At 38.6% G+C, this 12,776-nt stretch overlaps 1 protein-coding gene across 2 annotated transcripts; it reads right to left on the bottom strand.

Moving 5' to 3' along the window:
- Window positions 1-783: 783 nt before the first annotated feature.
- cab39l (calcium binding protein 39-like) lies at window positions 784-11,247 on the bottom strand. 2 transcript variants are annotated; one of them, XM_046837306.1, is made up of 9 exons: window positions 10,968-11,247; window positions 6,496-6,679; window positions 5,048-5,212; window positions 3,704-3,822; window positions 3,361-3,529; window positions 3,217-3,276; window positions 2,739-2,804; window positions 2,506-2,649; window positions 784-1,048 (listed from the first exon to the last, which is right to left on the bottom strand). In XM_046837306.1, exons 2-9 carry the CDS (start codon window positions 6,595-6,597, stop codon window positions 869-871), a joined length of 1,005 nt encoding a protein of 334 aa, XP_046693262.1. In that variant the 5' UTR covers window positions 6,598-6,679; window positions 10,968-11,247; the 3' UTR covers window positions 784-868. The 2 variants fall into 2 exon arrangements, with proteins under 2 accessions (XP_046693262.1, XP_046693263.1); XM_046837307.1 differs by lacking the exon at window positions 10,968-11,247 and adding an exon at window positions 10,069-10,396.
- Between the last annotated feature and the right edge of the window lie 1,529 nt (window positions 11,248-12,776).

Below are 12,776 nucleotides of genomic sequence, written 5' to 3'. Positions count from 1 at the left end.
AAGTAGGAACTGAAAAGTTACACAGCTCTGTTTTGCCAAAGCATAACTCAAAGATCAAAGTTTCTAAAGTGTACAGGAAAATACACAGTGCTCCTGATCCACGACTGAAACCCAATAAGTAGAATACTGAAATAAGCCCAAGCAAACAGGGTTAAACGATTTCAATTTCATGTTTTGGTAACTCGGCATTGAGCCATACAGGTGCGTGAAACGTAAGCAATTTCGGCGTATGCCTTCAGTGGCAGAGGGGGGGCGCTAGAGCCTGGGGGAGGGAGAATATAAAGGAATGCAAGACTAATGTGCAAAAATCATTGTCTTATAAATAACTGGGGAATGCATTCTCCCTTCCTACAACTCCACCAATACAGCTACAAACTGTACAAGAGCGAGGTCAAACTGCTGCTGTGTGAACTGCACTCCGGTCAGTGTGTGTGTGAGAGAAAATACAAGCTCAGCAGAATGGAAAAGCCAAACGTGTCGGTTCTCTGAGGTCCTCGTGACTCACCAGTCTCTTGAGGCTGCTACCAGCTTTGGTTCTTCCTGCAACTAAATGGGTTGCCTTTAAGTTTTAAACTTTTTTGTTTAAACATCCTATTGTGGCACACAACTCGATGATAAAACTAACAAATGTCTTATGAAGGAAAGTAAACCAAAAAAAAAAAAAAGAGAAAGGAAAAAAAGAGAAAAAAAATGATCAGTGATTGAAACCTATCACTTGCAAGCCTCATGACTAAGAAAAGACAAATGTTTAAGATCTTAAATAGAATTAATATTGTTAATAGATTTTTGTGATTTTTTTTTTCCTGTTTATTTTATTCCTCAGTAAAAAGACGGAGGTGCTTAATAACGCGATCTCTAGCTAGAAGGTTTAGGAGGCGGGTTTCTTTAAGTCTCGTATCTGTTTGATGAGGTACGTCTTTTCGTCATTAAACTGCTCATCGTCCGTGCGGTCCTTCTGGAAGTTGTTGAGGAAGTCAATGAGCTTTGTCTGGTTCTTCAGAAGGATATCTATGATGGGCTGCATTTTGTTTGGGTTAGCCACGAACACCTGAGAAAAGAAAAATAAATAAATTACACACACACACACACACACACACACACACACACACACACACACACACACACACACACACTTTTTACAGGTAGTCCTCTACTTATGGTGGAGATACGTTATGACGACCCCATCATAAGTCAAAAATATCGTAAGTCAAAGACAGTCTTTCCTGCTTTATGCTGATATTTTAATTTTCTGCTCTAAACTGATCGCTTTCCTTTTCTTTTTTCACTACCAGCAGGAGACATACTTGGGTGTGCGGAAGACAGGCTTTTATTACTAACACACACTGAGACCACTTTACTCCATCAACCACTAGCCGAGAGTTACGCCTATTCCAGCTGCAAACACACACACACACACACACACACACACACACACACAGTTATGTTCTAAGACTTCCGAAAATCTGTGGATTTTGGATGCACCCCTGCAGCCCCTATGGTACCTTAGTGAATTCATAATTGTCACTTTAACACAATAATGTGTTTTAAGAATTTGTATAAAATTTGTTAGTGAAAGCATAGTTTAAAAATGTTATTCCTAACGTTCCTAAACATTTGGTCCCGCTGCGGATTTCCGAATATTAAGATAATCTGCAACTTGCTGTTAGTAAGGATCCAAATGAGAACCCGCTGTGTTTCCGAGCCGGGTTGGGGTTGGTCGGGGGTTGAATGTGTATATAATATAATATTTTTTATATATAATACATAAGTGTGCGTGTGTGCGAAAAATTCTATGATATACACAGTCAAACCTTGAGAGAGAGAACAGCATATCGTGAGTTTTAAAATATAAATATATATATATATATATATATATATATATATATATATATATATATATATATATATATATATATACATATATACATACATACATACACACACACTTTTTTTTTTTTACTTACGATATGCTGTTCCAGTGGGCCATACCCATAAAAATCTGCTCATTAAATAATCCAGGTTTGAGTAACTCTTTATTCACCAGGTGTGTGATTACCTGAGGCAAGAATGATTACACTTTCCTTGTGAATAGTTTAATGTGAATAGAACAGAAAACCTGTTTACTGAAAACTCAGTTACAGTGGAAGTCTGTGAGGTGTTTCAGCACAGATCCGTTGCTCAGATTTTTAGCATGCACAAGCTTACTGGTGCAGCAGAGCAAACAGTGCATTTATTCACTGTCTAATTATCACATTATTAGTAAAGTGTTACAGTTTGTTCTAGTCCTATTCAATCTCTTTTTCAGTCTACGTATCCTCTTTTTTCTCCTGAACCCTGCAATTGTTTGAATTGATATAATTTCATATTTCAAATGTTTTTAAAAGTTGCCTTAATAGTCACCTTCTCTAACCAAATAAATGCGTTGCCATAAAAACACAATGCTTTAAGGACAAAGAAATGCTTGAATGCGTTTTTTTGTCTCCTTTAACCTAATCTTGTTGTTACCTTGAAGACATGGAACGCCTCAAACTGGATATTGGGGCTTTTGTCTCTCAACAGGTTCATCATGAGTTTGAGGTTCTCCGGCTTGCTGATGTACCTCGTCATCACAGTGAAATTGTGCCTGTCCAGCAGGAGCTCACCCAATAACTGTCACACAAACGCATGCAATTTTAATTACAAGGGCAGTAAAGAACAGGAGGGTTTTTTTGTTTTATAAGGCACTAAACAACACACACCTTCAGTGACTGCCTCTTTGTCACATAGTTTTCAGAGTGCAGCAGCTTCTCATAGTTCTCAAACACCTGCAAAATAAACATGTCAAGAAGAGAAGATTTAAATTACTTATATAAAAAAAAAAAAAAAAAAAAAAATGCTGAAAAAGAAGAATAAATGAACATTGAAAATTTTCTAATTAAATTCACTTCAAATAAAACTTTAATCAAATCTAATTGTCTTTCTGGTTTATTTCTATCTATCTATCTTTCTATCTATCTATATATATACACACACATACACACTATACACACACACACACACACTGTATGTGTGTGTATATATATATATATATATATATATATATATATATATATATATATATATATATATATGAATGAGAGAGAGAGAGAGAGAGAGAGAGAGAGAGAGAGAGAGAGAGAAATTGACAAGTATATAAACATCTTTAAAACTTAAAGGTTGTAGCACAATGTCACTTACTGCATCGTAGTTCTGTTCTAAAAATTCAGCCACTAGAACCTTGTGTCTTGTAAGAAGGTCCTGCAGAAACAGAAGCAAGAAAATCTGATTAATTCAGAAATTCACAGATAAGATCAAACAGTTGTAGCAGAACTGCGTTATTGCCTTGAAGGTGGCGAATGCATCAGAAGCAATGTCGAACGTTGACATTTCCACATAGCCGAAAAAGTCGTTGAAATGCTCCGAGTGAAGGATGACTTTGGCGAGCGGTTCGTGCCGGATGCACTCGCGCAGCATGATACCGCAATTCAGCGCCACCTGAGGAGTCTCATACCTGCCAGAGGAATCACAACAATCAATGAAATAGCAATTAAGAACAAAGAGAAAAGCATTATACGTGCTGAGAGTTTAATTAGTAATTTATAAAACAGATCTTCAACACGTTATTAAGCTGGACCGTTTTTTTTTTGCGCGTCAAAGAAGATAGTCGAAAGGTGTCTCGGCTCACCCTTTCAGCAAGATAAAGAGCACTTCCTGATGGGAGCAGAAATACTCCACTGTGGGACTGCGGGTGCCAATCTGCCTGCGTAGAATGTTGTTGAAGATCTGACACACATCCTTCTTTCCCTGCACACACATTGTTATAAAAAGGATTGTATTTATCACCATGAGAATCTGATAATTGCTCATCTACATAAACAAAAAAACAAAAAAAAAAACTGAAAAAAACACACATCAGATCTGGTGCATGTGAAACAGTTCCTTTTTCCTTCAGTCAATTTGCAAGTGAACTAATGTGAACATCTCAGCTGGTGATTTTCCTCATTTTATTTAAAAACGTCACTGTCCTTATTTTAGGATCATCATTAACTGAAACAATATGATGAAAAACTGGGTTCTCTAATAAACACTTGTTAAAGACTGAAAAATATATAAAACAATAATTGACTGAATGGTCAGCAGGATGCAACACTGCAATAAGCAGATTATTTATAACCCTGTAGAGTTTGCCAGTAAAGATACCCGAAATTAGATTAAATACGTCTTGAGTATTTTGGTCAGTGACAAAGGAAGTAGAACTACTAGGTAGGAATGCACAAAGTTCTCCAACTCTTAACGACATGCTGCACCTTTTTAACACCTGAGAAATTTATCTGCCACTGGAAAAATTACCAAAGCGCCAAGACTGATACAAAGCAATAAAACCTGAATCTACTTCCACAAGTGATAAATAAATGTCTCCTGACAAAATAATCACATTATTGACAACGTATTCCTTCTTGTTGAATAACACCTTTCCTTAAATCCATTTATTACCAATTTAATAATAAATAACCCAGAGTGTCATCTGTAGAAAAGTCTATACTAACTTTCTATATTAACAAGAAGGCATTAGAATTCATGTGTTAAGATAAACCAATTATATAAGTTACAATGAAAATGTGTTGTTATAGAAAAACAATGCACTAATCCGTCAGACTAATCAGATTGGAGAACTCAGCTGATCTGTGGTATTTTAAATAAGTGCATATAAAATGGTAAACATTCTAACCTGATGCAGCTTATATAAAAGACTCATGAACAAAGAGGCTGAGAGAGCAGGAAAGAAGTCAGTGCAGTGTTTGGGTAAAATTTGAACAGATGGGTAATTCTGATCTGTCAACCTGTCACGTGCTCTTCCAAACTGAATCCCATCCAACCCAAATTAACCAGAAGGAAAAGACGGCGTTTTTTAAGTGGTCCTAAATTCATCACAGAAGCCATAGCATGAATTTGAGATGAATAAAGTCGTAGATTTATAATCAAGCAACCAACTAATCTATACCTGTTAAAATGGTGTACATTGATTTACCTCAAAGTCGATGACCTGCAGGTTCTCCACCAGGGAGATGAGCAGGCCGCTGTTGTATAGCTCTTGGGCCAGCTGGGCCACCGTCTCCGTGTGTGGCTCCTTGTCATTGGTGCCGTATAGAATCTCCTTCATCGCCACCAGACATTTAGACACCTCATCTGAAGCCTACACACACACACACACACACACACACACACACACACACACACACACACACACACACACACACACACACACACACACACACACACACACACACACACACACACACACACACACACACACACACACACGTATGAATGACAGATGTATGAAATATATGCTGAAAAACAGCATTACTGCTTTTCCTGTCATAGAAAGAACACAGGACCAGGTAGTCATCCATTCATCAATCAGCTGCAGTCAACACAAACTTTGATGAGACAAGAGTACAGGTCACACTTGTTTACAATGACATCAGACAGAGTTTCACAGACCTGTACTTTAGAAAGTAGGAGGGAAGAAAAAAAAAAAAACCTGGCTTAGCAAGCGGCTGCAAATGAACATGAAATAAAGCAGTGCAGTGGCATCGTCACCTTACTGTAATCTTTCTGTCTTCAGCACAGTCTTAGCATTTGTGTGCTTTAACTGTTCTTGATTTCCTTTAACTTTCCACCCGAGATGCTTAGTGTATTATCTAGTCTTGTATCGTCTCTTATTTTATTAACACTTCTTTCAATTTATGCCAGTTTTCTTTGTATGACATAGTAGGAAAAAAGTGTATTTATAGAAATCAGGTAAAAATAAATAAATAATTAAATAAATAAATAGATGAAGAGATAAATAAATCAAGCCTTTCTAGAGGCGGCTAAACCATTATATCTTTAAAGAACAAAGTGCTACATGCACACGCTGTTTAGTCGAAAGTCGCTGAGCACCTTCTCATTCAACCTCAGCGAAAAGGATTCCTTAGCAGAACTATTTATCCCAGGGCTAAGGAGTGTTTTCATTTTTCTACAGCAATAACACGTCACACTTCGTGCTTCTCATACTCGAACAGCATTATCAGATGGATATGCGAGTAGGCGCTGAAGTGCTGCTTTCCGAATCAAGCGCTTCGTAGCAACACGGCAGCTTCTTCACGTAGACCGTCTAGACAGTGTCAAGTCTGTTAGAAGTACGAGGGGCCAAGACCAGACGTAGGTTCTAAAGTAGGTTGGAATAAAGCCTGGCGGTGAGCGCATGCCGCAGCGTGACCTTACAATGTTACAGTTACGCTCTAAGATGGTATGCTGTTTCAAGATTCAATAAAGTGATATGCAGATATTAAAAGACATATGGAAAAGAACACTGAAGTCGGGAATGAGGCTTCACTTCTGCTCTCACCAACAACAACCACGGTAACAACATCCACATAGATACGTTAAATTCTTTCGCTTTGGGATTATTGTTTTTAAGTATGATAATACCTTCTCAGTCTTCTTGTCCTGTTTTACCAGGATGGACAGATTATCCTTTAGAGCCTTCACAATGTCTGTGGGACTCTTGTGAGATTTACCAAACAGTGGCATGGTTGAAGCTCAACGTCTTCTTCGTTCGTCTTCTCCTGAATCTCTTGCTTTGTCTTGCTCAGTCTCTCTCCTTTTTTAAATCCTGAATAAGAGAAGGAAGAAGGATGAGTTGTCACTAATCTCGTGTACTTTCTTTACATTTTGTTCGACAGCCTGAGGACATGCGCCTCCAGGAGAAAGCTTAGCCTTAAAACTGAACAAAACAAAACAAACAAAAAACCCAAACAGATTGCATTCTGCTAGAACGTTAATACTTGAACATATATACAGCTTTTCACAGAATATGGTATCAAATGAACACAGAAATTAAAATCTTACTAGTGTGTAGTCTGTGTGTGCAAACCTGAGAATATAAAGGAGCTTGAAAGCTCCAAGTCTAAAGTCCTATTTTCAAATGTCCAGAAACTTGCAGTCTATACTTCCATCGCATCGAAAATGTCCAAAATGATTTAGACAAGTACAAAAAAAAAGAAAAGCATTCATCCTATTGCCCCAGAAATCTATAAGCCAAGAAAATATTAATTGATCCTGCTTACTCTGGATAGGAATAAGAGAATACTCTCACTCTTCCCAATAATCACTAGCTAATCATCAGCATTGGTGAGCTCATGGATGTGGAAGAGGATGGACAGTTATGCTAGCAGTAGCAGTTTGAAAAAAAGCGGCAGCTGTCCTTCACATGTCTTGAAGGAAACCTGCTGGCCTTCACCATCTCTGAATAGAAGCTGCTGTGGTGGCCAAAATGTGTACGTGTTGGTTTGTCTTGCTCATGTTGTTCATTTCTGAACATTTTAACAAAGGGTACAAAATTATTCTGGTGTGGCGCATGATCTTGTCATATGACATCAGGTTAAAAACAGCAAGGCCAAATGGAATAGTCTGAATGGAAAAAACTCAGTTCCTGAAAGCGGACAAGATCTAGCTTCTGAGTGGTAATCTAGTCAGGTGAGAACCCCAGGAGAATAAATGTGCATGAGATCACTGCCTTGTTCAAATACCCCTTTCTGAGATTATCCTGTTCTTGCCAAGAGCTGGTCACTTTGATCATGTGACCCCCTGCCAAAGCAGACAATAATTAACACCCTCTTGAGGAGAAGACATTCACTTCCTTGCTTTGGGTATAAAAACCAATGTTTACACACATTACACAAAAGGCTTATTAAACATAATTGAATCGAATCATCAAGACAATGGCATACATCAGTAATGTTATTAAAAACGTGTAAATGTTTTCGGCCGGTGTGGAAAAAAACGCTGTAAAGTAAGTGTTAATAGCTTATTTTATCAATTAACAAAATGGAAAGCTCTCCAGCTCAACCGAGCCAAATATTTCAGATTTTGACTCCTCAATCCAGAGCAACCTGCTGCCATTTCTTCTGCACCCCAGTCCTTATGTCTTCCTGCATAGTTTAGTCTCTTAGCCCGGCTTTTTGTCTGCAATTCTCCCATGAAGACCACTTCTGTCCAAAAGGGCGTACCGCGTCTACGGTCCTCAACATTGCCCGTTTCTTTGTGCTTTTTCAAAATAGCTTGAACAGCACATCTTGAAACTCAGTCTGCTTTAAAATCTTTGACAGGGAAAGACCTTTCCTGATCCTTGTGTGGCGTTGCTGTGCTCGGTCTTGCCATGGCGTGTAACCTGTGACGTGAAACTGGATTTCTCTTCTTCTCTTACTTTACTTTCTATTTTGTTAATTGGTAAAACTAACATTTGAGAGCATTCTTACTTTACAGCATGTTTCACAACTGCCTAAAACTTTTGCACAGTACTTTATATAGACATTAATGAAATTAAAGAACATTATCCACCACAACAGCTGAACGTTAGTCCACCATTCAGTGTCTGAAACTAAATTTGTTTGTATCTCTGACATGAGATGCATAAAGCAACATTTTGTCACAAACGAGAATCTCCTACATACATGATCTTAGCATGCATTTAGCAAGAACTACATAATTACTCCAAATATGTGTGTCAAATGTCACACATCAATAGCAGATAATAATAATCACGCTGTAAAGTGTTCTAGCTCTTTGCAGTAATGCAGTGCACACACACGTATCCACCTCCTCTATCTGAACTTCATATGTGGTTGTTTTATACATCTCACGTGTGCAAGTGTTTAAGGGGTGTTGGACTTCTGATCGGCAGGCTGCGAGCTCCAATCCCAGCACCACCGAGCTGCTACGACTGATCCCTTGAGCAAGACCTTTATCCATCAACTTCTCAGGTGTATAAATGAGACAAATGTAAGCCTTGCTGAATAAGGGTTTCTGCCAAACGCCGTAAATGTAAAATGTTAATTAACCTGCATAGCAACCTACATAGCAAACTAAATGCCTACATAGGAGTTATAATGATAGATGTGTTGACATTTCCTAGGACAGCATTCAATCGGTTTTAAAGAAACCATTCATAATATTTTCATCACTAACATTACTAAGCTCTACTTCAGGTACACTGACTGGAGAAAAAACAATAGTATTTAATCCGAGTCAGACAATTTGACATGCATTTGTGTGCTGAGTGATGAACAGAAACTGCTCATTTGAAAACTCTCAGCTGTTAGAAATGTCATGCGTATTGTCGTCACCAAGTTGTAGGTTGAACCCAAAATTTGATGCGCCTAAATTTTCCCCCCAAATCACGCACAGATCCAACATTTACAAAAACGACTTCTCACAGCATTGCACCAGGATTTACAAGCTAATCCCAACTTCAAGCACCTGTTTTTCCAAATCTCCACCTCATTTCTACATTTTTATTGTCATGGTGAATCAGAATGCGTGATGTACAGCTGTATGATTTATCATCCGCCCAACAGCTGCCCTAAGACCTCATTACACCCACGTTTTAACTAAACAGTTCTCCAGTTCATTTCCTCTACACAATGAAATTTTAACCAGTGGTCAAATTTGATCAAATTTTGATCAAATTTTGGAGTATTTATAGCAGTCATTCCTTCACACTACAACCAAAGAAGGTTCTCCGGTGCTCAATAAGCATGGTCTATGTGATCATGGGTCAGACAACTGCGATGGTCTTATCACTGTACTGGCTTATAGAAAGAAAATCTGATTTTAAGGTCAACACTGGATGCATTTCACACACACACACACACACACACACACACACACACACACACACACACCCCAGCTGATCATCTGTTTCACCTTTGACAAACAAATGCTGCGAGAGCCTTGAAAACAACACTAGCAAACCAAATGCAAAGAAACTATGTAGGTAAAAGGTACAAATACATGCTCACAAACACACACCTCACCAACACGGAGACCTGCAGGTACTTGAACCTGATCACAGGAGATCAGTGTGTGTGTGTGTGTGTGTGTGTGTGTGTGTGTGACTCAAGAAAAGAGGCAATTTAGCTATTACTCAGCAAACCACCTTTTTCCGATAACCTGGTTTCCCTTAATGACTAACCGCGTATACAAGGCCTCAGTGTGCTTTACCTTATGATGCTAACTAGCTGTAGTTCCAGGTAACTAGCCAAGTGCTAGAAAACCTGCTCCAGAAAAAAAAAAATCACGATATCCTGAAGCTAGTCGTGTAGCTAGCTAGCATACCAGCATTAGCTTACAACAGAGGGTGTTTATAAACATTCACGTTCTGGTTTTTTGTTTTGTTTTGTTTTTTTTCTTCCCCAGCTACAAATTCACGTTTGTTTCCTCAAACTTGTTTATATGAATCAAACCGATAAAATAGCTACTCGTGATGTTTAGCTAGCATCATAAACTGAGCGTTAATAAAGCAAGACGTGAAACGGAGCTACATCCAGGCTGGGTTCAGGCCCGCGCACTTGCGCACTACGTAGTATACCGCAACCTCTGGCTGCGTCCTAGTTTTGTCGCACTATGGAGTACGCTAGTATGCGGGTTTGGACGCAGCCATTGACGGGACAGGCACAGACATATATATATATATATATATACATACATACATACATACATACATACATACACACACACACACACACACACACACACACACACACACACACACACTCTCTCTCCGCCTTAAATAAAGCCTGGAAATAGATAAGCAGATAAGCAGCTATACACAAAACAATATAAATACAACCTTGACACTGAACCCGCATATTAAAATGGCAGGTACAAAACAAACACGGCGTTTCAGCTAGCGCGCGCATACATACACACACACACACACACACACACACACACACTCTCTCTCTCTCTCTCTCTCACACACACTCTCTCTCTCAAACACGCACTCACTCGCATTAAGTTTGTAACAATGTCAAGGGCGACGTCCGGTTCAGACAGCGACCCTAAGCAGCGCCTCTCACGCATTTCGGCGTCTAGGAGCCGTATACAGGAGTGACACTTACCGCGGCACGGCCTTCTGCACACTGTAGTTCTGTCGCTTTCTCGTCTCCCCGCTGCTGTTAGCGAACAAGCCTTTCCGTCTTCACGCAACTGAGTGCGTGTGCGCGAGTGAGTGTGTATTTGTGTGGTTGCTGTGGCGACGTCAGCGGAAGGTGCGTTCGAATTCGAATGAATCTGAAGCCGTGCGGAATTTAGTGTTCTGAATCTTTTTTTGCTTTGTTTTTAAGAAGACAGCTCGCGATTTCACTCGGAAACGAGTCGACTCAGTTACAGCGCCATTCACCTCGGTCTAAACATCGCAAGCTCCGGATGAGTCGACTCCCGCCACAAAACTCCGTTCTGGAGTCGGTTCTCGCACCTATTACGCCGTGATAAGCAACGCGGGAACACTGACCTCAGATCAGCCCTGACTCGTGTCATGAGGAGAGCTGGGCGGGTCGATACTGAAGTACCGATACTTTCGATATCATATCAATTTTTATTTATAAAATTATATTATATATATATATATATATATATATATATATATATATATATATATATATATATATATATATATATAATTAAATATAAATTAAATTGAATAATTAAATATAATAATTATTTATATATAAATATATATATATATATATATATATATATATATATATATATATATATATACAAAAATAAAATTAAATATAATTGTTTGCAAATTCTCCCCATTTCCTATTACACAATAGTATTTTTTAAAATAAAGTATCAGTATCGGGGCACTACTCAATTAATCGGAGGTATCGTCCATTTCCAGAGAAGGGTGATACCACTTCCTATAGGTGTGGCCTGAAGAGTACCCGGATGTTCATGTGTTCAGACTCGGTAACAGACTTCTGTCGCGTAAAAAGGCACAGCTCGGAGTTGCCATGTTGGTTTAAAATACCTCTAAGTGCATAATAAGTACTTCGAACATCTATTGTCATTTTTGAAGCAACAATATACAATTAACTAAGGCATAAAATAGTGTGAATCATGACACTATACAAAGTTTCTTGTCTAAAGTCTCCAGAGTCTCTAATTCGAGTCTGACTGTTTATTAAAAGTAAATTTCCAGCTAAGTGTAAACGTGTGTTTATGGCATTTCGCAGACGCCTAGTTTTATTATAATTTTTGTCTCAAATACAATCGTGCGCTTTTTAACAGACGAGGTGCCGCTGGACTCATAAAGAAAAATGTTACATTTAAGTAACTAAGTAAGCCAGTTTTGTGGGTATACCGTCAATCTGGCAACATGCAGTACACGCATTATAACAACTCTAAGATGCCAGTAGATGGCGCAGTATTTTAACAGTGTGTTATAGTGCAGTAGCAGGACGCACTTTGTGACGTCGCCAATGAGTCATACGTGTGACTCAAGAGCCTCGAAATATCAAGTCAGATGTTCTTCATCAGGGTGGACATCTGAGTGTGACATTCATAGCCAGTGTTTGTGCGCATGAATGAACGAATGAAGTATTCAGGCTGGATGACTCACCTGATCATATACAGGCCTGCAGGTCTATTGTTGTCCAGATACTGCAGTGACAAAAGGAAGAGGGAGTTCACCCTGTGAGCTTTCAGCCCATTAATGAAGAGGTTTCATGGACGGTGTCTCCTCCCTCTTATTGTTTTTTTTTCCCAATTGTATTTTATTTGTCTTTCTTAAAAAAGCAGAAGGATCTGCAATATGTTGTATATGATGTTACATAGGGGAACATAATCAGCTATAATGAAAGTTGTTCTAGTTATATTTTATCATTATAATAAGTACATATGTTTGCCCATAGTAATAATAA

The sequence above is a fragment of the Silurus meridionalis genome, chromosome 24, assembly GCF_014805685.1.
Source record: "Silurus meridionalis isolate SWU-2019-XX chromosome 24, ASM1480568v1, whole genome shotgun sequence".
NCBI lineage: Eukaryota > Metazoa > Chordata > Actinopteri > Siluriformes > Siluridae > Silurus > Silurus meridionalis.
This window is presented reverse-complemented; position numbering and strand designations above follow the sequence as displayed.